At 36.9% G+C, this 26,020-nt stretch overlaps 6 protein-coding genes and 2 pseudogenes across 6 annotated transcripts; 6 read left to right on the forward strand and 2 right to left on the reverse strand.

Moving 5' to 3' along the window:
• The first annotated feature begins 4,126 nt into the window (after nt 1-4,126).
• On the forward strand, nt 4,127-4,438 carry LOC144435939 (histone H4). Its single transcript, XM_078124580.1, has one exon. It carries the CDS (start codon nt 4,127-4,129, stop codon nt 4,436-4,438), a length of 312 nt encoding a protein of 103 aa, XP_077980706.1.
• A 6,365-nt stretch (nt 4,439-10,803) lies between these two features.
• LOC144435938 (histone H4) lies at nt 10,804-11,115 on the forward strand. Its single transcript, XM_078124579.1, has one exon. It carries the CDS (start codon nt 10,804-10,806, stop codon nt 11,113-11,115), a length of 312 nt encoding a protein of 103 aa, XP_077980705.1.
• Nucleotides 11,116-13,168: 2,053 nt separating this feature from the next.
• On the reverse strand, nt 13,169-13,537 carry LOC144435175 (histone H2B, gonadal pseudogene; annotated as a pseudogene).
• Nucleotides 13,538-13,884: 347 nt separating this feature from the next.
• Nucleotides 13,885-14,259, forward strand: LOC144435030 (histone H2A-like). The gene has a single exon (XM_078123568.1). The coding sequence runs from the start codon at nt 13,885-13,887 to the stop codon at nt 14,257-14,259; it is 375 nt and encodes a 124-aa protein (XP_077979694.1).
• A 3,532-nt stretch (nt 14,260-17,791) lies between these two features.
• On the forward strand, nt 17,792-18,103 carry LOC144435935 (histone H4). Its single transcript, XM_078124576.1, has one exon. It carries the CDS (start codon nt 17,792-17,794, stop codon nt 18,101-18,103), a length of 312 nt encoding a protein of 103 aa, XP_077980702.1.
• A 1,963-nt stretch (nt 18,104-20,066) lies between these two features.
• Nucleotides 20,067-20,435, reverse strand: LOC144435231 (histone H2B, gonadal pseudogene; annotated as a pseudogene).
• A 347-nt stretch (nt 20,436-20,782) lies between these two features.
• On the forward strand, nt 20,783-21,157 carry LOC144435028 (histone H2A-like). The gene has a single exon (XM_078123566.1). It carries the CDS (start codon nt 20,783-20,785, stop codon nt 21,155-21,157), a length of 375 nt encoding a protein of 124 aa, XP_077979692.1.
• Nucleotides 21,158-24,691: 3,534 nt separating this feature from the next.
• Nucleotides 24,692-25,003, forward strand: LOC144435937 (histone H4). The gene has a single exon (XM_078124578.1). It carries the CDS (start codon nt 24,692-24,694, stop codon nt 25,001-25,003), a length of 312 nt encoding a protein of 103 aa, XP_077980704.1.
• Nucleotides 25,004-26,020: the final 1,017 nt, after the last annotated feature.

The following is a 26,020-nucleotide window of genomic DNA, read 5'->3' on the forward strand; positions in this document are numbered from 1 at the left end:
TGAAAGTAATGCAGATACATTGAGAGCCAAGGTCATTTTTGCACCAAGTCCACTAAAGTAGACGGTGTGAACGACATCTACCAAAATAATGATTTGCTAAACGATGCAGTGAATGTCAAAATACATTTTACCACTATGATTTTACATACAATACAGTGTTCCAGTACATGTACTATTAATTTCGCAGCCAAGCTAACAATAATAATTTTCACCAAATGTAATAAAAATTTACCTAAAAATGGATACATATACAGAATACATGCCATAAGGGATCAAGAAATAGCAAAGCTGGCCAACAAACGTACTAGTACTTGTAGGTGTATATACAACATTCCAGATTTCCATAGGAACTATCACAAATAAGAAACATTTAAATACAAAAAATTACAAAGCACAACATATGGAACAGTAATCTTGACACACATTAAATTAGACAATCGTCCCTAATCTTTGTATAAATGCTGAGTGGCTTATCCGCGAGAAGAGAGATACTAGTCCCGACTAAAGTTCCTCACTTCTCGCGGCTAAGCCGGTCAAGGCACACTTTGTGCGCCTTACAAAGCTCAGGGTCACGATCTGGCAGCGAGACTAATGTACTATAAGATTACTGCAATATGTACATGGCAATTAATATTTCTGCCAGACTCGGGACTAGTCCCTCTATCTCTTCTCGCGGCCAAGCCACTCGGCATACATATATACAAAGCTAAGATTATAGGGACGATAGTCACGCGTCTGGCAGCGAGACAACATAGAAAGTTATTAAAGGTACTTTTCCACTCGCGTATGGTAATTTCTTTATTTTATTTATTTTTTAACTTTCACAAAAGTCAGGCAGTCCACACAGGTGACGGACACCTATAAATGTGGACCCCAAAACATATATACAGGGAAATAAAAGACAACCGGCAAACACTACAGTTACAATATGTGTACAAGATGAATGGAAACACCTACAATTACAATAAGCCTAAATCTGTCTTGGAGCGGAAATTGCCAAATGTATAAATTACAAAAAAAACACCCAGAAATAATATCTTAAAACTACGAATAGAGGAGATAATGGAAAGCTACAACAAATACTCAAATAAATACATTTGCAGTCGCTTAATTTATTTATGTATTCATGATATTAAAGTAAAGACACAAACAAATAGATCGAAAACTTAGCTGCATTCTACCATTAAATTTCCGCTGCACACAATTCAAATATATCTAGTAGTAGGCTGAAGTATATTATCTCAAATTGCGTCGATGACTATTATTACAAATATTTCACAAAACATATTCGCATGTAGGAAATGCTGACAAAGTGTCACGAGGGGTCATATTAAATAACTATAGTGGTAACATGTAGAACATTGGTATCGGTACGACTACATGAGATATTCATAAAGTACTCTCTAAATTAACACGCGAAAACAATTGGTCGGTTATGGGTCCCAAGATATGCTGAAATTATTAGGAATTTGAATTACCGTACAATGAGAAGGTGACTATCGCATTTCCTTTATACAGATGACAAAGTTGTGATAATAATTTCTATCTTTAGTCGATCGGTGTAAGTCGCGTTATCTACATCAGTTCCTTTAAGATATCGATACCTTCATTTATTTGTATAAGTTGTACAATGTATAAATTTGATGCCAACGGAGAAATAATTGATAGGTTTGACCGTAGACCATACACGGAACGAAGGGGCTATGGTTATATGCTTCTTTCACCTCATCATAAACATATCAATCACCATGATCAATCAATCAATCAATCAATCAAACAATTAATATAGCGTCTGAATCCATTACTCAGAATGTTCAAAGGCATTTTACAGGACACTAAAAATAGTTCTTATCAAAATGCTCTCATAAAAAGATGAGTCTTAATGTCTTTCCTGAACTTGTCCAGAGTTGGTGATTGACGCAGAGCAGCCGGAAGACTGTTCCATAATTGCGGGGCAGCGCGTGAAAAAGCACGTTCACCATAGGATTTAAGTTTGCAGGGTGGGATGTGTAATAGACCTTTGTTGTTGGAGCGAAGTACACGTGGAGCATGCTTATAACTGATCAGATCCGATATGTAACTAGGTGCAGCATGATCTCTACATTAATAATGAAATACTTAAAGAAGTGAACAATAGTTGCTACCTGGGTAGTATTATTGTTAATCATGCTACATGGAAATCACAAATCTCTAAAGTGCTCGGTGAAATAAATCCTAAAATTAGCATTATATCTAAACTTCGACACTACCTTCCAAAATTTGTACTTGTACTACTCTACAATTCACTTATCCTTCCTCACCTATCATATTGTTTAGAAGTCTGGGGAAATACGTCTTTATCTACTGACAATCTTTGAATCTCTTTTCGATATGCCAATAAGAACTACTATCGATTAACGTTTACTAGGGAATTATACTTAGCAAGAGGTACACACGGAATCACTGTACAGGGACACAACAGAATATAACTTGAAGACGGTTTATTTCGTAGTATAACGTCTGGCTCACCAATCGAGAGGAACGTCTGTGTATGACCAGAAACGTGGACCGTCCAACTGGATCGATCAGATAGATCGTCCAGTCGAGACAATCCAGCCCTAGATCATTCTTCACAGATCGACGAGATCGTTTACTATTACAATATTCTTATGACAGGTGCTGCCGACTAGCAATGTATACAAATTCTATTCATTTGAAATTGTAATAAGTTTGTATGACGTCAACCCGACATTGATGTCAGCAGCATATTTGTCTGCAATTTCGATATAGCACATAATAGTTTCTTTTGTCTTAAGTTCCGCATTGTTTGTTTGAACTTGATTTACTGCTAACAAAGGCTATACAAATACAACCGGAGATCAATTTCACACCCTCATTGTTATTGCTAAAAAATACTTTTCTGCATTGTTTCATCCAGTTGTTTTCTTTTGTTACTCATGTTTCATCGTATCTAATTGGAATCTCTTGCTTTGTGTTCAAACTTGTATATTGGTTTTGTTAAAGTGCTTAGATTAAGACAATAGAATCCATTAAATCGATACCATATTGGTTTTCTATCTGCAGTTTATGCTTTCTATGTACAAAATATCTCAAGTTCATTTCTACGGTTGGAATGGTATGTGACAACTTCATTAGATCCTATCTTAAAGGCACAGAAAAAACTTGTTCGCATTATTACTTTTAATGATTCTTTTACCCATAGTAAACCCCCTTTTCACACTCTTGGCATTCTTGATATTTATAGTCAATTTAAATGTCAGATTTGTATATTTATTCACGATCTTATTATTAATAGACTACCAAGACATTTCAGCGATTACTTTTCATTCATTCAACATAGCAACCAAACAAGATCGGTGACGAATTGTAATATTTCCATACCAAGGAAAACGTTCACTCTTAGCCAGTACTCTCTAGACTACCATAGTGGTAAAATCTGGAATGACGTCTCACACGATACGTAACATCACCAACAGAAATGCTTTTAAATCAGCGATCAAAGAGTACTTTCTTATCAGACAATAAACTTGCATATTCTGTAAGACATTACCAGTCTTATCAAATTTTGGCCTGTGGATGCATCAAACTTCACCAAAGTATGTGTATAGTTTTATTATATATTTCCTTCCACCTGTTTTATATCTTTTGACTGAACTCATTTTTTTGTGTGTAAATACGGTATGTTGTAATTATTCCATACTTCATAGTTACTGTAGAGCAATTGTATATCAGAAAGAAGTTTATTATTTTGTATTAAACGAGATATATATTATGTTTTCAAAAGGCGTTTCTCCACAGCTTGACGTAAAATGAGGATCCTGTAATAGAAGTAAATGCTTACATTCTTATTAGCTGAGGCAAATCTACCAATAATCAACTAACAATTTGTTGTTTCCAGAAATCTTAAAATCACGGCTTGGGATCCCAAGTGCGAATGAACGAGCTTGGTGAAGGTGTTTTGTGAAAAAGAGCGGGAATTCCAACTCATATAATAGTGGTCATTTGCAAGTGTGAAAAGACGTTGTTTGATATGACGTTCGTCTCAGCTCTATATAAACTATGGGGTAACGCTTGAGAAACCATAACAACGTAACTTTCCAATTGAAAACAATATCTTACAATAATCATGTCTGGTCGTGGTAAAGGAGGTAAAGGTCTTGGAAAAGGAGGTGCCAAGCGACATCGTAAAGTTCTTCGTGATAACATCCAGGGTATCACCAAACCAGCTATCCGTCGTTTGGCCCGTCGTGGTGGTGTCAAACGTATCTCGGGCCTCATTTATGAAGAAACCCGTGGTGTTCTGAAAGTATTCTTGGAGAATGTCATCCGTGATGCCGTCACCTACACCGAGCACGCCAAGAGAAAGACCGTCACCGCCATGGATGTCGTCTATGCTCTGAAACGCCAAGGCCGTACTTTGTACGGATTTGGTGGTTAGGATCCAACTACAAAAACCCAAACCAAACGGCCCTTTTCAGGGCCACCACATCCTCCAAAAAGAGAACTACCGAATCTAACTAAAGTAGTGTACATTTCTTGATGCTTCCTCCAAGTTTCTAACTTGAAGTTGCACAGATCCTACACGAAAAGTGAATAAAACACAATCCCAACATGATCTAGAAACTTCAACGAAGTGATTGTTTGATTACGACCTAGGTTAGACCGAAGTAAACAAACGAAATACTAGTATATACTAATACCAATATCAGCAGTACAGCATGGCAAACATCCATGAACAACAGCAGATCAAATGATCATTTCATATTTTAGGAAACCCATTCTGATGGAATTACTCTGTTGTTCATGTTTGTGTTTGTCATCTTTATCAGTCTTATTATTAAATATTGTTCTTTGGGTTTTTTGTGTGTATATATTGTCCATTGCGAACTAAGCCCTAGCCCGAGTGCTGATGTCGAGTCAAACATGCTGTGAGAATGTTTGTTACTTAGGAGGTTACTATCAATCGAGTATCTGATTAGAATTTCGATTAAGCAGTGTCTGACCATCCATAGTCTGACTGATCTATAGGACAGCTGGTCTAGCCGTGGATGTCGAGACATGGTTATTTCAGTATGCGGTCCATGTATTGATGCATAACTGAGATACAAGCACACAGCTGACAATGAAGTCAAAGAAATACAATGGAAAGAAAGATTAGTAATAGTACACGCATAGTTAAACAATGCGAATTCTACATTATCACATGTAAAGCTATTTCTCAACTAGTAGTGGATGTGATGCATAAATTAGATATCTGGTGACTAACAGTATGAATAAATGCTGACATTTGGTGCCCTCCTTGCTTTTTATTGTTCCGCTACATATTATGCCTAGAAGTTTGTATCGATCGCCCTCAGTCTCCGTCTCACTGCTCCTCAGTCTAAAATTTAAGGTCACAAAGTTCAAGTTTGTATTTGGAAGAAAGTTTCATCAGCTTGTGCATGTTTATGAATACATACATATAGTATTTTGTCATATATAGGAGATACCAAAATGTATGGACAATTACACAGTACGTGGGTATACGTATATACTAGTAGGTATATGAACACATACATACGGAATACAGATAAGTTATTAAATGTGGATACGCATATACACAGCCATGGTATGTATGGCGCCCCCAATTTACTTTTACTTTATACTCCTGTTTTTATTCAGCGGGTTATACATTCTTTCTGAAATGTCCTTGGTCATTCTTATCAGTAAAATTAATAGTATATCAATACAACCATTTCTTTGTACGACTTTTATTAATTTGATGTCAAGAATTAAATGATAAGCTTTGGTGTCATTTCTTTTGACCGTGTATTGTGTCGAAGAGATATAATTCGGAATTGTTCAAATTTGTATCAGAAAATGAAATATATGATCAGAGCATTTAAATTGTATATGTATTATTTTCTGATCATTACCTGCATGATCAATCGCTCCCTTCAAAATGGTACATTTCCAGATGTCTGGAAGGAGGCAATTACAATTTACGTAACGACTGTCGTCAAAATCTTGTTGTACCTCGACCATATAATACAGTAAATGACAGAGCGCTTTGCGGACCAAAGCTATGGAACTCAATTCCTGGAGAACTAAAGTTGATCACTGACATTGATTTTTTTAAAGGTGAACTTAAACACACCTGTTTAAACAATATTATAAACTGTATTGATGTATTTACCACGTGTCTTTTACTAAGTAGTCATTTTAGCCTTTTTTGTAATTATTATAACCAATTTGTTGTTTTTACCTTTATTATATTGTTTTACCATTCTTTTAAATCTATTTTATGTACAGCGCTTTTGAATATTACAAAATAGAAAAGGCGCTTTACAAAATAAATAAACTTTAAACTTTAAACTTTATTAGAGTCATGTTGTTTGGTTTGGTAGTTCTCTTTTTGGAGGATGTAATGGTCCTGAAAAGGACCGTTTGGTTTGTGTATGCTGGGCACACGAATTATCTTTTGAATAAAGAGAAATACATTACACATAGTTGTGAAAGTAATGCAGATACATTGAGAGCCAATGTCATTTTTGCACCAAGTCCACTAAAGTAGACGGTGTGAACGACACCTACCAAAATAATGATTTGCTAAACGATGCAGTGAATGTCAAAATACATTTTACCACTATGATTTTACATACAATACAGTGTTCCAGTACATGTACTATTAATTTCGCAGCCAAGCTAACAATAATAATTTTCACCAAATGTAATAAAAATTTACCTAAAAATGGATACATATACAGAATACATGCCATAAGGGATCAAGAAATAGCAAAGCTTCAATAGTGACTAACAAACATACTAGTACTTGTAGGTGTATATACAACATTCCAGATTTCCATAGGAACTATCACAAATAAGAAACATTTAAATACAAAAAATTACAAAGCACAACATATGGAACAGTAAACTTGACACACATTAAATTAGACAATCGTCCCTAATCTTTGTATAAATGCTGAGTGGCTTATCCGTGAGAAGAGAGATACTCGTCCCGACTAAAGTTCCTCACTTCTCGCGGCTAAGCCGCTCAAGGCACACTTTTTTTTTTTCTTTTTTTTTTTTTTATTTACGTACAAAACAAAGAAGTATACAGCACACAAGGAAAAACAGAACGAAAAGAATACTAAGAAAGGTTAGAGAAAATTTGACTTGCATCCAAAGAGTTTGATTTTGTGGAAAAAAAACAAACAAAAAAAAACAGCAACTAGACTTCAACTAATGACGTGTTCGTATTTACACAAAATTGGTGCAAAGGTAGCCACTTCATTTGATGGAAATTTACTTTATCATTTGCCCTAGCATTAAATAGTTCTATATTATATATGTTACAAAGTAATAAATTGAATTCCCTAAAGGATGGTTTCTGTTCCTTTAATTTTACCCAATAGATATATTTCCGAATAACTAAAGAAACAAAATTTATAATCATTCTTTCTTGTGGGTCACCAAGAATCATACATAGCTTAGACGGAAATGACGACAAACTTAGCGAATTACCCATTACGTTGATAACTTCGCCCCACAGGGCCTTAGTATCCTTACATTTAAAAAAAAAGGTGTTCCAACGTTTCTGGTTCTTCTTGACAAATCCCACAAAGAAATTTTGGGTACTTTGCTGGATTATAATGATGAAGTTGCTGATTTGTATAAAGAATATTATGTAAAAGCTTGAACTGGAATTCTCTTGACTTACTTTCATTGGAAACTTTAAAACTAAGCTCATACAACTTTTTCCAATTTAGGCCAGTGAAAGTTAAACATTTCTCAAGGGTTTCCTCAGTGTTTGGCTTCACAATTCTATTTTCTAAAAGTTTACTCTTTAGAACCGTCTTTGAAAGTGACTCAAACAAAATTCTTTCGTTTCCAATATTAATATAGATATCGTTAGTTGAATGCCCTAACTGCTTAGCTTTTAAAAAATCTGGGATAGAATGTATCAATCCCATCCATTTCAGTTTGTGATTTAAAGTCAACCCCTTCTGTTCAAATATATGCCATGGAACTAACGATTGGCCATGAAAAAAATCCGACACAGAGGAAAAACCCACTTCCTGGAATTTGCCATAGAACACAGACTTCCTATCTACTAAGATGTGTTTATTATTCCAAATCAAATGATCATGATCCTTGTCCCCCAAGTTATTTACTTCGGACCAAATATCCAGACACTCACCGATGAAATCTGTCAGGTACACAGGTAAAAGCGTTCTTTTAAAGTTACATTTCAATAAAAGCGGTCCCCCAACGTTCTTAAACTTATCAAGTACTAACATTTTCCAAGGGTGAATACAATCACTACAAAATAATTGCTTAAGTATAAGAATCCTTTGAGCACTCTTCATAAGAAAAAGGTCAGGCATTTTGAGACCACCATGGCCCACCTCCCCAATCATAACTTTTCTAGCAACCCTATCCCTTCCCTCCCATAGAAAATCATAAATTAATTTGTGTATTTCATTTATTATGTCATTTGGTATCGTCGTATTAATCAAAATATAGGTCAGTTTCGAGAGCGCTAATGTTTTTATAACTTGAATTTTTCCAATAAGACTTAATTTTCTACATTTCCATTGCTTTAATATATTTTTTAGATTTTCTATTGGTTTTGTAAGATTCTCCAATTGGGCAGCAGCTTTATTGTGTGAAAAATGTATACCAACAATTTTAATGGTTGAGGTGGGCCATCTGACCCCGAAATGCCTGTCCTTCCGGGTGCTCCAGTTACCAAGCCAGACAGCTTCACATTTCTCAATATTAATCTTTAAACCTGAAATATCGTCAAACTTTCCAAGGACTTTAAACAGAACGTTGGCTGACTCCACACCACACTTTGTGCGCCTTACAAAGCTCAGAGTCACGATCTGGCAGCGAGACTAATGTACTATAAGATTACTGCAATATGTACATGGCAATTAGTCTCGCTGCCAGACTAGTGACTCGGGACTAGTCCCTCTATCTCTTCTCGCGGCCAAGCCACTCGGCATACATATATACAACGATCATGAAGATTAGGGACGATAGTCACGCGTCTGGCAGCGAGACTACATAGAACGTTATTAAAGGTACTTTTCCACTCGCGTATGGTAATTTCTTTATTTTATTTATTTTTTAACTTTCACAAAAGTCAGGCAGTCCACACAGGTGACGGACACCTATAAATGTGGACCCCAAAACATATATACAGGGAAATAAAAGACAACCGGCAAACACTACAGTTACAATATGTGTACAAGATGAATGGAAACACCTACAATTACAATAAGCCTAAATCTGTCTTGGAGCGGAAATTGCCAAATGTATAAATTACAAAAAAAAAACCAGAAATAATATCTTAAAACTACGAATAGAGGAGATAATAGAAAGCTACAACAAATACTCAAATAAATAAATTTGCAGTCGCTTAATTTATTTATGTATTCCGGATATGAAAGTAAAGACACCAACAAATGGATCGAAAACTTAGCTGCAATGTACCATTCAATTTACGCTGCACACAATTCAAATATATCTAGTGGTAGGCTGAACTATATTATCTCAAATTGCGTCGATGACTATTATTACAAATATTTCACAAAACAATTCACATGTAGGAAATGCTGACAAAGTGTCATGAGGGGTCATATTAAATAACTATAATGGTAACATGTAGTACATTGGTATCGGTACGACTATACACAGACAAGTAAGAAGACTTGTCTGTGGACTATATGAGTTATTCATAAATTACTGGATTGTACTCTCTACGCGAAAACAATTAGTCGGTTATCGGTCCCAAGATATGCTGAAATTATTAGGAATTTGAATTACCGTACAATGAGAAGGTGACTATCGCATTTCATTTATACAGATGACAAAGCTATGATAATGATTTCTATCTTTAGTCGATCGGTGTAAGTCGTGTTATCTACATCAGTTCCTTTAGGATATCGATACCTTCATTTATTTGTATAAGTTCTACTGTGTATAAATTTGATGCCAATAGAGAAATAATTAATAGGTTTGACCATAGACCATACACGAAACTTAGGGGCTGTGGTTTGATGGTACTGGTACCGTTGGAATGTTTGGATCGTAATGAATTGACATGGAGGGCTGATGGGGAAATGAACTCTTCACCTCTTGTAACCATAAACGTTTGAGAGAGACTTATTTATCGACTTTTACTTCTGATTTGACTTTAGAATTATTAAAAAATTTAAAATCGTGTATATTTATGGTTAAATTACAACTACTCACAGTCCCCGATAGAGGGATTGTGAAGTACTGTTGCACATTAAGTCAAGCCGTGTGTTGGCCTACAGTTTTACGACATTGTAAATTTGATGTGATGTCATTAATAATACTTACATTTATAAAACTTATAATATTGTCGGCTATAGGAATATCAGAAAGAAGTTTATTATTTTGTATTTAAACACTCTAAAATATCTTAAACGAGATATCTATTATGTTTTCAAAAGGCGTTTCTCCAGAGCTTGACGTAAAATGAGGATCCTGTAACAGAAGTAAATGTTTACGTTCTTATTAGCTGAGGCAAATCTACCAATAATCAACTAACAATTTGTTGTTTCCAGAAATCATCACGGCTTGGGATCCCAAGTGCGAATGAACGAGCTTGGTGAAGCTGTTTTGTGAAAAAGAGCGGGAATTCCAACTCAGATAATAGTGGTCATTTGCAAGTGTGAAAGGACGTTGTTTGATATTACGTTCGTCTCAGCTCTATATAAACTATAGGGTAACGCTTGAGAAACCATAACAACGTAACTCCCCAAGTGAAAACAATATCTTACAATAATCATGTCTGGTCGTGGTAAAGGAGGTAAAGGTCTTGGAAAAGGAGGCGCCAAGCGTCATCGTAAAGTTCTTCGTGATAACATCCAGGGTATCACCAAACCAGCAATCCGTCGTTTGGCCCGCCGTGGTGGTGTCAAACGTATCTCTGGTCTCATCTATGAAGAAACCCGTGGTGTACTGAAAGTATTCTTGGAGAACGTCATCCGTGATGCCGTCACCTACACCGAGCACGCCAAGAGAAAGACCGTCACCGCCATGGATGTTGTCTATGCTCTGAAACGCCAAGGCCGTACTTTGTACGGATTTGGTGGTTAGACCCATCTACAAAAACCCAAACCAAACGGCCCTTTTCAGGGCCACCACATCCTCCAAAAAGAGAACTACCGAAACTAACTAAAGTAGTGTAAATTTGTTAATGCCTCCTCCAAGTTTCTATCTTGAAGTTGCACAGGCCCTACACGAAAAGTGAATAAAGTACAATTCCAACCTGATCTAGAAACTTCAATGAAATGATTGTTTGATTACGACCTACATGTAGGTTAGACTGAAGTAAACATACGAAATATGTACAGCATGGCAGACATGCATGAACAACAGAGTATAACTGCATATCGATATCAATTGATCATTTCATATTTTATGAAACCCATTCTGATTCTTGCTGATATTAATATGGAATTACTCTGTTGTTCATGTTTGTGTTTGTCATCTTTATCAGTTTTATTATTAAATATTGTTCTTTGTTTGTTTGTTTTTGTGTATATTGTCCCTTGCGAACTAAGCCCTAGCCCGAGTGCTGATGTCGAGTCAAACATGCTGTGTGAATGTTTGACGAGCTATAGGAATATCAGAAACTTAGCACGAGTTGTAAAAGGTTTGAGAAAGTATGATGGAATAACTCAATCTCTTATTCAGCTCCACTGGCTGCCTGTCAAGGCAAGAGTTGATTTTAAAGCAATTTTACTAGTTTTTAAGGTTTTGAATGGTCAAGCACCTTTGTATATCCAGGATTCGTTCACACGTACCAACAATTCCCGTTACAATTTACGTAACGACTGTAGTCAAAATCTTGTTGTACCTCGATCATTTAATACACTAAATGACAGAGCACTTACCATTTGTTGACCAAAGCTATGTTCACTGACATTGAACTTTTTAAAGGTGAACTTAAAACACATCTGTTTAAACAATATTATAAACTGTATTAATTTATTACCATGTGTCTTTTACTAAGTAGTCATTTTAGCCTTTTTGTAATTATTGTAACCGATTTGTTGTTTTTAGCTTTCTTATATTGTATTACCATGCTTTTAAAGCTATTTTATGTACAGCGCTTTTGAATATTAATAAATAGAAAAGGTGCTTTAGAAAATAAATAAACTTTAAACTTTATTAGAGTCATGTTGTTTGGTTTGGTAGTTCCCTTTTTGGAGGATGTAGTGGTCCTGAAAAGGACCGTTTCAGGGCCACCACATCCTGCAAAATAGACTAAAAATACATCGCTGAGGGCATCGTTATTATCCGTGGAAGGAACTGGATAAATAGAGTGTCCCAACAACTGATCTTGCCAGTTTTACTTCAAAAGTGATAAGTAGATTATAGCGAACAGATTTACTTGGCATTAATACGGATATATTCTCTCTAATAACACCCACGACTTTAATAACAGTTAACAAAACAGTTCATTTCTACAACATACTTCCATGGTATAATCAAGCACCTGAATGTGTTATACTAGTAGGTATATGAACGCATACACACGGAATATAGATATACAAGTAAATCAATGTGGATACGAATATACACAGCCATGGTATGTATGGCGCCCCCAAGTTTTTTTTACTTTATACTCCTGGTTTTTTTTCCAGTGGGTTAAATTGCGTATATATTCTTTTGACTCTCGTCTGCCACCTGTTGATACTTAGGCCAGGTCGTTTGTCCTTGTAAATAATCAGTCAGTTGGATCTACGGAGCCGTGCAAGTTATCCATGTACCAGTTGTATTTGTTAACCCAGGCCGAGGTTTTGTTACAAAACCATTATGTCATTTACTGTGAAAATCTTCTGAACTGTCCTTGGTCGTCAAAATAATAGTATATCAAAACAACCATTTCTTTGTACGATTTTTATTAACTTGTTGTCAAACAATAAATGATAAGCTTTAGTGTCATATCTTTTGACCGTGTAATGTGTCGAAGAGATATGATTCGGAGTTGTATCAGAATTTGTATCAGAAAACAAAATATATGATCAGAGCATTTAAATTGTGTTTGTATTAGAGTCATGTTGTTTGGTTTGGTAGTTCTCTTTTTGGAGGATGTGGTGGTCCTGAAAAGGACCGTTTGGTTTGTTTATGCTGGGCATACAAATTATTTGGAGCTGGTATACTTGGTGACGGCTTTGGTTCCCTCACTGACGGCGTGCTTGGCAAGCTCACCGGGCAGCAAGAGACGTACAGCAGTCTGGATCTCTCTGCTCGTGATGGTGGATCTCTTGTTGTATTGGGCAAGACGGGAAGCTTCAGCTGCAATACGTTCGAAAATATCGTTGACGAAGCTGTTCATGATAGACATGGCCTTGGATGAGATACCAGTGTCTGGGTGAACTTGTTTCATAACTTTGTAGATGTAGATACCATAGCTTTCCTTTCTGCGTCTCTTTCTCTTCTTGTCACCACTTCGTACAGCTTTAGCCTGACCGGCTTTCTTTGCAGCTTTTCCACTTCCTTTGGGAGGCATGTTTGATTTCAATCGGATGATGATTTCAGTGTGTTGAGGCAATGCAAACGGTGCACTTTTTATAACCAAAGGAATGCAAATGAGGAATTCTAATGATAATGAAGTGATAGGCGGGAAAGAGAAAATTCAATAAGAATTATCACCTTCTATTTATGCATTTAACTTCGCGACAAATCAACTCTTTGTCATTGGTTAGGTTTGACTCTCATTACCAGTTCGTTGTTGTGATTGGCCAAAATTGATTGTTAGCAGAATTCTCCCTTCGGCCATAAATTTGGACAGTTTGGTGGTAGGTTCAGTCATTTAACATCAGTAGACAGTACTCACGAAAAACCAACAACTTCATAATGTCTGGACGTGGTAAAGCAGGTAAAGCTAAGGGTAAAGCAAAGAGCCGTTCCAGCCGTGCTGGTTTACAGTTCCCAGTCGGACGTGTGCACCGTTTCCTTCGCAAGGGCAACTATGCTAAACGCGTTGGTGCAGGTGCCCCAGTCTACTTGGCTGCCGTTCTCGAATACTTGGCTGCTGAAATCCTAGAGTTGGCAGGAAATGCTGCCCGTGACAACAAGAAGACCAGAATCATTCCACGTCACTTGCAACTGGCTGTCCGTAATGACGAAGAATTGAACAAACTGATGGGCGGTGTCACCATTGCTCAGGGTGGTGTATTGCCAAACATCCAGGCAGTACTTTTACCAAAGAAGACTCAATCCAAAAAGTAAATCGTATGCCCAGCATACACAAACCAAACGGTCCTTTTCAGGGCCACCACATCCTCCAAAAAGAGAACTACCAAACCAGTAAACACACACCAATATGTCCTGCCTCTTTTGAATAAAGAGAAATTACACATTACACATAGTTGTGAAAGTAATGCAGATACATTGAGAGCCAAGGTCATTTTTGCACCAAGTCCACTAAAGTAGACGGTGTGAACGACATCTACCAATATAATGATTTGCTAAACGATACAGTGAATGTCAAAATACATTTTACCACTATGATTTTACATACAATACAGTGTTCCAGTACATGTACTATTAATTTCGCAGCCAAGCTAACAATAATAATTTTCACCAAATGTAATAAAAATTAACCTAAAAATGGATACATATACAGAATACATGCCATGCGGGATCAAGAAATAGCAAAGCTGGCCAACAAACATACTAGTACTTGTAGGTGTATATACAACATTCCAGATTTCCATAGGAACTATCACAAATAAGAAACATTTAAATACAAAAAAAATTACAAAGCACAACATATGGAACAGTAAACTTGACACACATTAAATTAGACAATCGTCCCTAATCTTTGTATAAATGCTGAGTGGCTTATCCGCGAGAAGAGAGATACTAGTCCCGACTAAAGTTCCTCACTTCTCGCGGCTAAGCCGGTCAAGGCACACTTTGTGCGCCTTACAAAGCTCAGGGTCACGATCTGGCAGCGAGACTAATGTACTATAAGATTACTGCAATATGTACATGGCAATTAATCTTTCTGCCAGACTCGGGACTAGTCCATCTATCTCTTCTCGCGGCCAAGCCACTCGGCATACATATATACAAAGCTAAGATTATAGGGACGATAGTCACGCGTCTGGCAGCGAGACAACATAGAAAGTTATTAAAGGTACTTTTCCACTCGCGTATGGTAATTTCTTTATTTTATTTATTTTTTTAACTTTCACAAAAGTCAGGCAGTCCACACAGGTGACGGACACCTATAAATGTGGACCTCAAAACATATATACAGGGAAATAAAAGACAACCGGCAAACACTACAGTTACAATACATGTACAAGATGAATGGAAACACCTACAATTAGTACAATAAGCCTAAATCTGTCTTGGAGCGGAAATTGCCAAATGTATAAATTACAAAAAAAACCCAGAAATAATATCTTAAAACTACGAATAGAGGAGATAATGGAAAGCTACAACAAATACTCAAATAAATACATTTGCAGTCGCTTAATTTATTTATGTATTCATGATATTAAAGTAAAGACACAAACAAATAGATCGAAAACTTAGCTGCATTCTACCATTAAATTTCCGCTGCACACAATTCAAATATATCTAGTAGTAGGCTGAACTATATTATCTCAAATTGCGTCGATGACTATTATTACAAATATTTCACAAAACATATTCGCATGTAGGAAATGCTGACAAAGTGTCATGAGGGGTCATATTAAATAACTATAGTGGTAACATGTAGAACATTGGTATCGGTACGACTACATGAGATATTCATAAAGTACTCTCTAAATTAACACGCGAAAACAATTGGTCGGTTATGGGTCCCAAGATATGCTGAAATTATTAGGAATTTGAATTACCGTACAATGAGAAGGTGACTATCTCATTTCCTTTATACAGATAACAAAGCTGTGATAATGATTTCTATCTTTAGTCGATCGGTGTAAGTTGGGTTATACGTCACCTGTCACCAATCTCGCATTTTCATTGGTCGAGAGCCCTGCAGATACACAGGCGTATTTTTCACAACAGCCGTATTTTTGCTTGTTGTATCACGTGATCACTGCACGTCCCCTTGTAAACAAATCTAGCAGACAACTAGAGATCGAGCTATAACCAACATTTCCAATGCCAAATTTGTTCTCAAGCGAACAAAATATCACCGTTGTATACATTGAAACAAGTCTTTGAACTGTACTTTTCATGTCACAGGGAAATAGTCAAAAATTCCACACACAACCGTGAAAGTCCAGTGACGGCGAACGCACGGTCGTCACGCGATCGTAAACATGAATTCCTAAATTTATGAAGGATATGAAAATTACCACCACAGAGGGTGTAATTTTTGCTTAACTAGAACAACAAAGCATATCACGAACATTTATGTACATTTAATGGAATACAGTACGCAAAACAAAGACGCACTCATTATTCAGCTGATGGTTATAAGTTTGAATATATCGCTGAGCGATATGCAAATAGTAAACATTACGTCATACTACTGAGCAAACGCGCACTCTGATTGGATGATAAAGTTAAGGCTGACAAGTAAACAACCGCATTGCAGTTATCAGAGAGGTGCGTGATACTACCCTCAACAGTATAACGCGGAAGTGATTTTATTTTAAAATGAAACAGCATTTTTAGACATTCAAAAATGAATTCATAGTCGCAGGTGACGTATAAGTATGTTATTTGCCAAATACTGTTCCACATCTTGCTGCTCAAGGTAATTTTTTCTGGTATAACGGCTCGCCTCCGGCTCTCCGTTATACCAGAAAAATTACCTCTCGCAGCAAAATATGGAACGGTATTTGGCAAATAACATATGCTTATCTACATCAGTTCCTTTAGGATATCGATACCTTCATTTATTTATATAAGTTGTACAATGTATAAATTTGATGTCAACGGAGAAATGATAAATTTGACCATAGACCATAGACCATACACGAAACGTACGGTCTATGGTTTGATGGTACTGGTGCAGCGTAGTGTCGTTGGAATGTTTGGATCCTAATTAAATGACATGGAGCCTGGTTGATGGGGAAACGAACTCTTCACATCTTGTAACCATAAACGTTTGAGAGAGACTTATTTATCGACTTTTACTTCTGATTTGACTTTAGAATTATTAAAACATTTAAAATCGTGTATATTTATGGTTAAATTACAACTACTCACAGTCCCCGATAGAGGGATTGTGAATTAGTGTTGCACATTTAAGTCAAGCCGTGTTGGCCTATTGCTTTACGACACTGTAAATTTGATGGTGATGTCATTAATAATACTAACATTTGAAAACTATTAATATTCTAAAATGTCGGTTATAGGGATATCAGAGAGAAGTTTATTATTTTGTATCTAAACACTCTAAAATATCTTAAACGAGATATTCATTATGTTTTTAAAAGGCATTTCTCCAGAATTTGACCTAAAATGAGAATCCTGTTACAGAAGTAATGTTTACATTCTTATTAGCTGAGGCATAATAAATAATCTACCAATAATAATCAACTAACAATTTGTTGTTTCATGAAATCTTAAAATCACGGCTTGGGATCCCAAGTGCGAATGAACGAGCTTGGTGAAGCTGTTTTGTGAAAAAGAGCGGGAATTCCAACTCAGATAATAGCGGTCATTTGCAAGTGTGAAAAGACGTTGTTTGATATTACGTTCGTCTCGGCTCTATATAAACTATGGGGTAACGCTTGAGAAACCATAACAACGTAAATTTTCCAATTTAAAACAATATCTTACAATAATCATGTCTGGTCGTGGTAAAGGAGGTAAAGGTCTTGGAAAAGGAGGTGCCAAGCGTCATCGTAAAGTTCTTCGTGATAACATCCAGGGTATCACCAAACCAGCTATCCGTCGTTTGGCCCGTCGTGGTGGTGTCAAGCGTATCTCTGGTCTCATTTACGAAGAAACCCGTGGTGTTCTGAAAGTATTCTTGGAGAACGTCATCCGTGATGCCGTCACCTACACCGAGCACGCCAAGAGAAAGACCGTCACCGCCATGGATGTCGTCTATGCTCTGAAACGCCAAGGCCGTACTTTGTACGGATTTGGTGGTTAGACCCACCTACAAAAACCCAAACCAAACGGCCCTTTTCAGGGCCACCACATCCTCCAAAAAGAGAACTACCGAAACTAACTAAAGTAGTGTAAATTTGTTAATGCCTCCTCCAAGTTTCTAACTTCAGTGCTGATGATCAATCGAGTATCGGATTAGAATGTCGATTAAGTGTCTGACCATCCATAGTCTGACTGATCTATATAGGACAGCTGGTCTAGCCATGGATGTACTAGGCTCACTAATGGTCTAGCATTCTTGCAAATCAGAGTTGTGCTGTTACTTCTTCCGCGACACTGCGAAGCACCTTGGACGGTGCCGTAAAAGAGGCTGTGGTTTACGACGATGTTGGTCTAGAAGAGAAGTTTGATCTTACATAACCGCTAAAATTAATATGAAAGAATCTTGGACTGAAATCCTGGTTTCAAAAACAAAGTGTAGTATTCGCCGTTTTTAGAGCGCACACAGTCAAGTGAAAAAATAAACTAAAAATACATCGTTGAGGGCATCGTTATCATCCGTGGAACTGGATAAGTAGAATGCACCAAACGACTGATCTTGCCAGTTTTACTTTAAAAGTGATAAGTAGATTATAGCGAACAGATTTACTTGGCATAAATATGGATGTATTCTCTCTAACACCCACGACTTTAATAACAGTTAACAAAACAGTTCATTTCTACAACATACTTCCATGATATAATCGAGCACCTGAATGTGTTATTTCTCTTCAGTATCGATTACCGTTACTGTACTCATAAAAATCCGTATTGAAGTATGTCGAGACATGTTTTTTTTCAGTATGTGTTCCATGTATTGGTGCATAACTGAGATACAAGCACACAGCTGACAATGAGGTCAAAGGAATACAATGAAAAGAAACATTAGTACATATATGCATAGTTAAACAATGCGAATTCTACATTATCGCATGTAAAGCTATTTCTCAACTAGTAGTGGATGTAATGCATAAATTAGATATCTGGTGACTAACAGTATGAATAAATGCTGACATTTGGTGCCCTCCTTGCTTTTTATTGTTCCGCTACATATTATGCCTTGACGTTTGTATCGCTCGCCCTCAGTCTCGGTCTAAAATTTAAGGTCTCAAAGTTCAAGTTTGTATTTGGAAGAAAGTTTCATCAGCTTATGCATGTTTATGAATACATACATATAGTATTTTTCATATATAGAAGATACCAAAATGTATGGACAATTACACAGTACGTGGGTATACGTATATACTAGTAGGTACATGAACACATACATACGGAATATAGATATATAAGTAAATGTGGATACGTATATACACAGCCATGGTATGTATGGCGCCCCCAATTTACTTTATACTCCTCTTTTTATTCAGCAGGTTATACATTCTTTTGACTCTCGTCAGCCACCTGTTGATGCTTAGGCCAGGTTGTTTGTCGTTGTTAGTCGGATCTACGGAGCCGTGCAAGCTATCCAAGTACCAGTTGTATTTGTTAATTTACCGAGCCCAGGTCGGAGGTTTTCTTACAAAACCATTGTCATTTACTGTGAAATTTTTCTGAAATGTCCTCGGTCATGTTTATCAGTAAAATCAATAGTATATCAATACAACCATTTCTTTGTACGACTTTTATTAATTTGTTGTCAAAAATCTTGCCAGTTTTACTTCAAAAGTGATAAGTAGATTATAGCGAACAGATTTACTTACATTATTATGGATGTATTCTCTACGGAGAATTTGATGTTAAAAATTAAATGATATGATTTAGTGTCATTCCTTTTGACCGTGTATTGTGTGTGTCTAAGAGACATAATTCGGAATTGTTCAAATTTGTATCAGAAAATACAATATATGATCAGAGCATTTAAATTGTGTATGCATTAAAGTCATGTTGTTTGGTTTGGTAGTTCTCTTTTTGGAGGATGTGGTGGTCCTGAAAAGGACCGTTTGGTTTGTGTATGCTGGGCATACGAATTATTTGGAGCTGGTATACTTGGTGACGGCTTTGGTTCCCTCACTGACGGCGTGCTTTGCAAGCTCACCGGGCAGCAAGAGACGTACAGCAGTCTGGATCTCTCTGCTCGTGATGGTGGATCTCTTGTTGTATTGGGCAAGACGGGAAGCTTCAGCTGCAATACGTTCGAAAATATCGTTGACGAAGCTGTTCATGATAGACATGGCCTTGGATGAGATACCAGTGTCTGGGTGAACTTGTTTCATAACTTTGTAGATGTAGATACCATAGCTTTCCTTTCTGCGTCTCTTTCTCTTCTTGTCACCACTTCGTACAGCTTTAGCCTGACCGGCTTTCTTTGCAGCTTTTCCACTTCCCTTGGGAGGCATGTTTGATTTCAATCGGATGATGATTTCAGTGTGTTGAGGCAATGCAAACGGTGCACTTTTTATTACCAAAGGAATGCAAATGAGGAATTCTAATGATAATGAAGTGATAGGCGGGAAAGAGAAAATTCAATTAGAATTATCACCTTCTATTTATGCATTTAATTTCGCGACAAATCAACTCTTTGTCATTGGTTAGGTTTGACTCTCATTACCAGTTCGTTGTTGTGATTGGCCAAAATTGACTGTTAGCAGAATTCTCCCTTCGGCTATAAATTTGGACAGTTTGGTGGTAGGTTCAGTCATTTAACATCAGTAGACAGTACTCACGAAAAACCAACAACTTCATAATGTCTGGACGTGGTAAAGCAGGTAAAGCTAAGGGTAAAGCAAAGAGCCGTTCCAGCCGTGCTGGTTTACAGTTCCCAGTCGGACGTGTGCACCGTTTCCTTCGCAAAGGCAACTATGCTAAACGCGTTGGTGCAGGTGCCCCAGTCTACTTGGCTGCCGTTCTCGAATACTTGGCTGCTGAAATCCTAGAGTTGGCAGGAAATGCTGCCCGTGACAACAAGAAGACCAGAATCATTCCACGTCACTTGCAACTGGCTGTCCGTAATGACGAAGAATTGAACAAACTGATGGGCGGTGTCACCATTGCTCAGGGTGGTGTATTGCCAAACATCCAGGCAGTACTTTTACCAAAGAAGACTCAATCCAAAAAGTAAATCGTATGCCCAGCATACACTAACCAAACGGTCCTTTTCAGGACCACCACATCCTCCAAAAAGAGAACTACCAAACCAGTAAACACACACCAATATGTCCTGCCTCTTTTGAATAAAGAGAAATTACACATTACACATAGTTGTGAAAGTAATGCAGATACATTGAGAGCCAAGGTCAATTTTGCACCAAGTCCACTAAAGTAGACGGTGTGAACGACATCTACCAATATAATGATTTGCTAAACGATGCAGTGAATGTCAAAATACATTTTACCACTATGATTTTACATACAATACAGTGTTCCAGTACATGTACTATTAATTTCGCAGCCAAGCTAACAATAATAATTTTCACCAAATGTAATAAAAATTTACCTAAAAATGGATACATATACAGAATACATGCCATAAGGGATCAAGAAATAGCAAAGCTTCAATAGTGACTAACAAACATACTAGTACTTGTAGGTGTATATACAACATTCCAGATTTCCATAGGAACTATCACAAATAAGAAACATTTAAATACAAAAAATGACAAAGCACAACATATGGAACAGTAAACTTGACACACATTAAATTAGACAATCGTCCCTAATCTTTGTATAAATGCTGAGTGGCTTATCCGCGAGAAGAGAAATACTAGTCCCGACTAAAGTTCCTCACTTCTCGTGGCTAAGCCGGTCAAGGCACACTTTGTGCGCCTTACAAAGCTCAGGGTCACGATCTGGCAGCGAGACTAATGTACTATAAGATTACTGCAATATGTACATGGCAATTAATCTTTCTGCCAGACTCGGGACTAGTCCCTCTATCTCTTCTCGCGGCCAAGCCACTCGGCATACATATATACAAAGCTAAGATTATAGGGACGATAGTCACGCGTCTGGCAGCGAGACAACATAGAAAGTTATTAAAGGTACTTTTCCACTCGCGTATGGTAATTTCTTTATTTTATTTATTTTTTTAACTTTCACAAAAGTCAGGCAGTCCACACAGGTGACGTACACCTATAAATGTGGACCCCAAAACATATATACAGGGAAATAAAAGACAACCGGCAAACACTACAGTTACAATACATGTACAAGATGAATGGAAACACCTACAATTACAATACGCCTAAATCTGTCTTGGAGCGGAAATTGCCAAATGTATAAATTACAAAAAAAAAAACAGAAATAATATCTTAAAACTACGAATAGAGGAGATAATGGAAAGCTACAACAAATACTCAAATAAATACATTTGTAGTCGCTTAATTTATTTATGTATTCATGATATTAAAGTAAAGACACAAACAAATAGATCGAAAACTTAGCAGCATTCTACCATTAAATTTCCGCTGCACACAATTCAAATATATCTAGTAGTAGGCTGAACTATATTATCTCAAATTGCGTCGATGACTATTATTACAAATATTTCACAAAACATATTCGCATGTAGGAAATGCTGACAAAGTGTCATGAGGGGTCATATTAAACAACTATAGTGGTAACAACTAACATGTAGAACATTGATATCGGTACGACTACATGAGATATTCATAAAGTACTCTCTAAATTAACACGCGAAAACAATTGTTCGGTTATGGGTCCCAAGATATGCTTATTAGGAATTTGAATTACCGTACAATGAGAAGGTGACTATCTCATTTCCTTTATACAGATAACAAAGCTGTGATAATGATTTCTATCTTTAGTCGATCGGTGTAAGTTGGGTTATACGTCACCTGTCACCAATCTCGCATTTTCATTGGTCGAGAACCCTGCAGATACACAGGCGTATTTTTCACAACAGCCGTATTTTTGCTTGTTGTATCACGTGATCACTGCACGTCCCCTTGTAAACAAATCTAGCAGACAACTAGAGATCGAGCTATAACCAACATTTCCAATGCCAAATTTGTTCTCAAGCGAACAAAATATCACCGTTGTATACATTGAAACAAGTCTTTGAACTGTACTTTTCATGTCACAGGGAAATAGTCAAAAATCCCACACACAACCTTGAAAGTCCAGTGACGGCGAACGCACGGTCGTCACGCGATCGTAAACATGAATTCCTAAATTTATGAAGGATATGAAAATTACCACCACAGAGGGTGTAATTTTTGCTTAACTAGAACAACAAAGCATATCACGAACATTTATGTACATTTAATGGAATGAGTACGCAAAACAAAGACGCACTCATTATTCAGCTGATGGTTAGACTTATAAGTTTGAATACTATATCGCTGAGTGATATGCAAATAGTAAACATTACGTCATACTACTGAGCAAACGCGCACTCTGATTGGATGATAAAGTTAAGGCTGACATGTAAACAACCGCATTGCAGTTATCAGAGAGGTGCGTGATACTACCCTCAACAGTATAACGCGGAAATGATTTTATTTTAAAATGAAACAGCATTTTTAGACATTCAAAAATGAATTCATAGTCGCAGGTGACGTATAAGTATGTTATTTGCCAAATACTGTTCCACATCTTGCTGCTCAAGGTAATTTTTTCTGGTATAGCGGCTCGCCTCCGGCTCTCCGTTATACCAGAAAAATTACCTCTCGCAGCAAAATATGGAACGGTATTTGGCAAATAACATATGCTTATCTACATCAGTTCCTTTAGGATATCGATACCTTCATTTATTTGTATAAGTTGTACAATGTATAAATTTGACGTCAACGGAGAAATGATAGATTTGACCATAGACCATACACGAAACGTACGGTCTATGGTTTGATGGTACTGGTGCAGCGTAGTGTCCTTGGAATGTTTGGATCCTAATTAAATGACATGGAGGGTTGATGGGGAAACGAACTCTTCACCTCTTGTAACCATAAACGTTTGAGAGAGACTTATTTATCGACTTTTACTTCTGAGTGACTTTAGAATTATTAAAACATTTAAAATCGTGTATATTTATGGTTAAATTACGACTACTCACAGTCCCCGATAGAGGGATTGTGAATTACTGTTGCACATTTAAGTCAAGCCGTGTTGGCCTATTGCTTTACGACACTGTAAATTTGATGGTGATGTCATTAATAATACTAACATTTGAAAACTATTAATATTCTAAAATGTCGGTTATAGGGATATCAGAGAGAAGTTTATTATTTTGTATCTAAACACTCTAAAATATCTTAAACGAGATATTCATTATGTTTTTAAAAGGCATTTCTCCAGAATTTGACCTAAAATGAGAATCCTGTTACAGAAGTAATGTTTACATTCTTATTAGCTGAGGCATAATAAATAATCTACCAATAATAATCAACTAACAATTTGTTGTTTCATGAAATCTTAAAATCACGGCTTGGGATCCCAAGTGCGAATGAACGAGCTTGGTGAAGCTGTTTTGTGAAAAAGAGCGGGAATTCCAACTCAGATAATAGTGGTCATTTGCAAGTGTGAAAAGACGTTGTTTGATATTACGTTCGTCTCGGCTCTATATAAACTATGGGGTAACGCTTGAGAAACCATAACAACGTAACTTTCCAATTGAAAACAATATCTTACAATAATCATGTCTGGTCGTGGTAAAGGAGGTAAAGGTCTTGGAAAAGGAGGCGCCAAGCGTCATCGTAAAGTTCTTCGTGATAACATCCAGGGTATCACCAAACCAGCTATCCGTCGTTTGGCCCGTCGTGGTGGTGTCAAACGTATCTCTGGTCTCATTTACGAAGAAACCCGTGGTGTTCTGAAAGTATTCTTGGAGAACGTCATCCGTGATGCCGTCACCTACACCGAGCACGCCAAGAGAAAGACCGTCACCGCCATGGATGTCGTCTATGCTCTGAAACGCCAAGGCCGTACTTTGTACGGATTTGGTGGTTAGACCCATCTACAAAAACCCAAACCAAACGGCCCTTTTCAGGGCCACCACATCCTCCAAAAAGAGAACTACCGAAACTAACTAAAGTAGTGTACATTTGTTGATGCGTCATCCAAGTTTCTATCTTGAAGTTGCACAGGCCCTACACGAGAAGTGAATAAAGTACAATCCCAACATAATCTAGAAACTTCAATGAAGTGATTGTTTGATTACGACCTAGGTTAGACCATGGAAGTATAACGTGGGTTATACTTCCATGGTTAGACCGAAGTAAACAAACGAAATATATACTAATACCAATATCAGCTGTACAGCATGGCAGACATGCATGAACAACAGAGTATAACTGCATATCAAGATCAAATGACCATTTCATATATATTTTAGGAAACCCATTCTGATTCTTGTTGATATTAATATGGAATTACTCTGTTGTTCATGTTTGTGTTTGTCATCTTTATCAGTCTTATTATTAAATATTGTTCTTTGTTTTTGTGTGTATATTGTCCATTGCGAACTAAGCCCTAGCCCTAGTGCTGACGATCAATCGAGTATCGGATTAGAATGTCGATTAAGTGTCTGACCATCCATAGTCTGACTGATCTATAGGACATCTGGTCTAGCCATGGATGTACTAGGCTCACTAATGGTCTAGCATTCTTGCAAATCAGAGTTGTGCTGTTACTTCTTCCGCGACACTGCGAAGCATCTTGGACGGTGCCGTAAAAGAGGATGTGGTTTACGACGATGTTGGTCTAGAAGAGAAGTTTGATCTTACGTAAACGCTAAAATTAATGCGAAAGAATCTTGGACTGAAATCCTGGTTTCTACAACAAAGTTTAGTATTCTCCGTTTTTAGAGCGAGTGAAAAAATAGACTAAAAATACATCGTTGAGGGCATCGTTATCATCCGTGGAACTGGATAAGTAGAATGCACCCAACGACTGATCTTGCCAGTTTTACTTCAAAAGTGATAAGTTAAAATTAATACGAAATATATATTAATATTAATATGGATGT

The sequence above is a fragment of the Glandiceps talaboti genome, chromosome 5, assembly GCF_964340395.1.
Source record: "Glandiceps talaboti chromosome 5, keGlaTala1.1, whole genome shotgun sequence".
In the NCBI taxonomy this organism is placed as follows: Eukaryota; Metazoa; Hemichordata; class Enteropneusta; family Spengelidae; genus Glandiceps; species Glandiceps talaboti.

Excerpts from the sequence above, each read along its gene's own strand:
- LOC144435939 (XM_078124580.1), top strand. The coding sequence starts at position 4,127 with ATGTCTGGTCGTGGTAAAGGAGGTAAAGGTCTTGGAAAAGGAGGTGCC.
- LOC144435938 (XM_078124579.1), top strand. The coding sequence starts at position 10,804 with ATGTCTGGTCGTGGTAAAGGAGGTAAAGGTCTTGGAAAAGGAGGCGCC.
- LOC144435030 (XM_078123568.1), top strand. The coding sequence starts at position 13,885 with ATGTCTGGACGTGGTAAAGCAGGTAAAGCTAAGGGTAAAGCAAAGAGC.
- LOC144435935 (XM_078124576.1), top strand. The coding sequence starts at position 17,792 with ATGTCTGGTCGTGGTAAAGGAGGTAAAGGTCTTGGAAAAGGAGGTGCC.
- LOC144435028 (XM_078123566.1), top strand. The coding sequence starts at position 20,783 with ATGTCTGGACGTGGTAAAGCAGGTAAAGCTAAGGGTAAAGCAAAGAGC.
- LOC144435937 (XM_078124578.1), top strand. The coding sequence starts at position 24,692 with ATGTCTGGTCGTGGTAAAGGAGGTAAAGGTCTTGGAAAAGGAGGCGCC.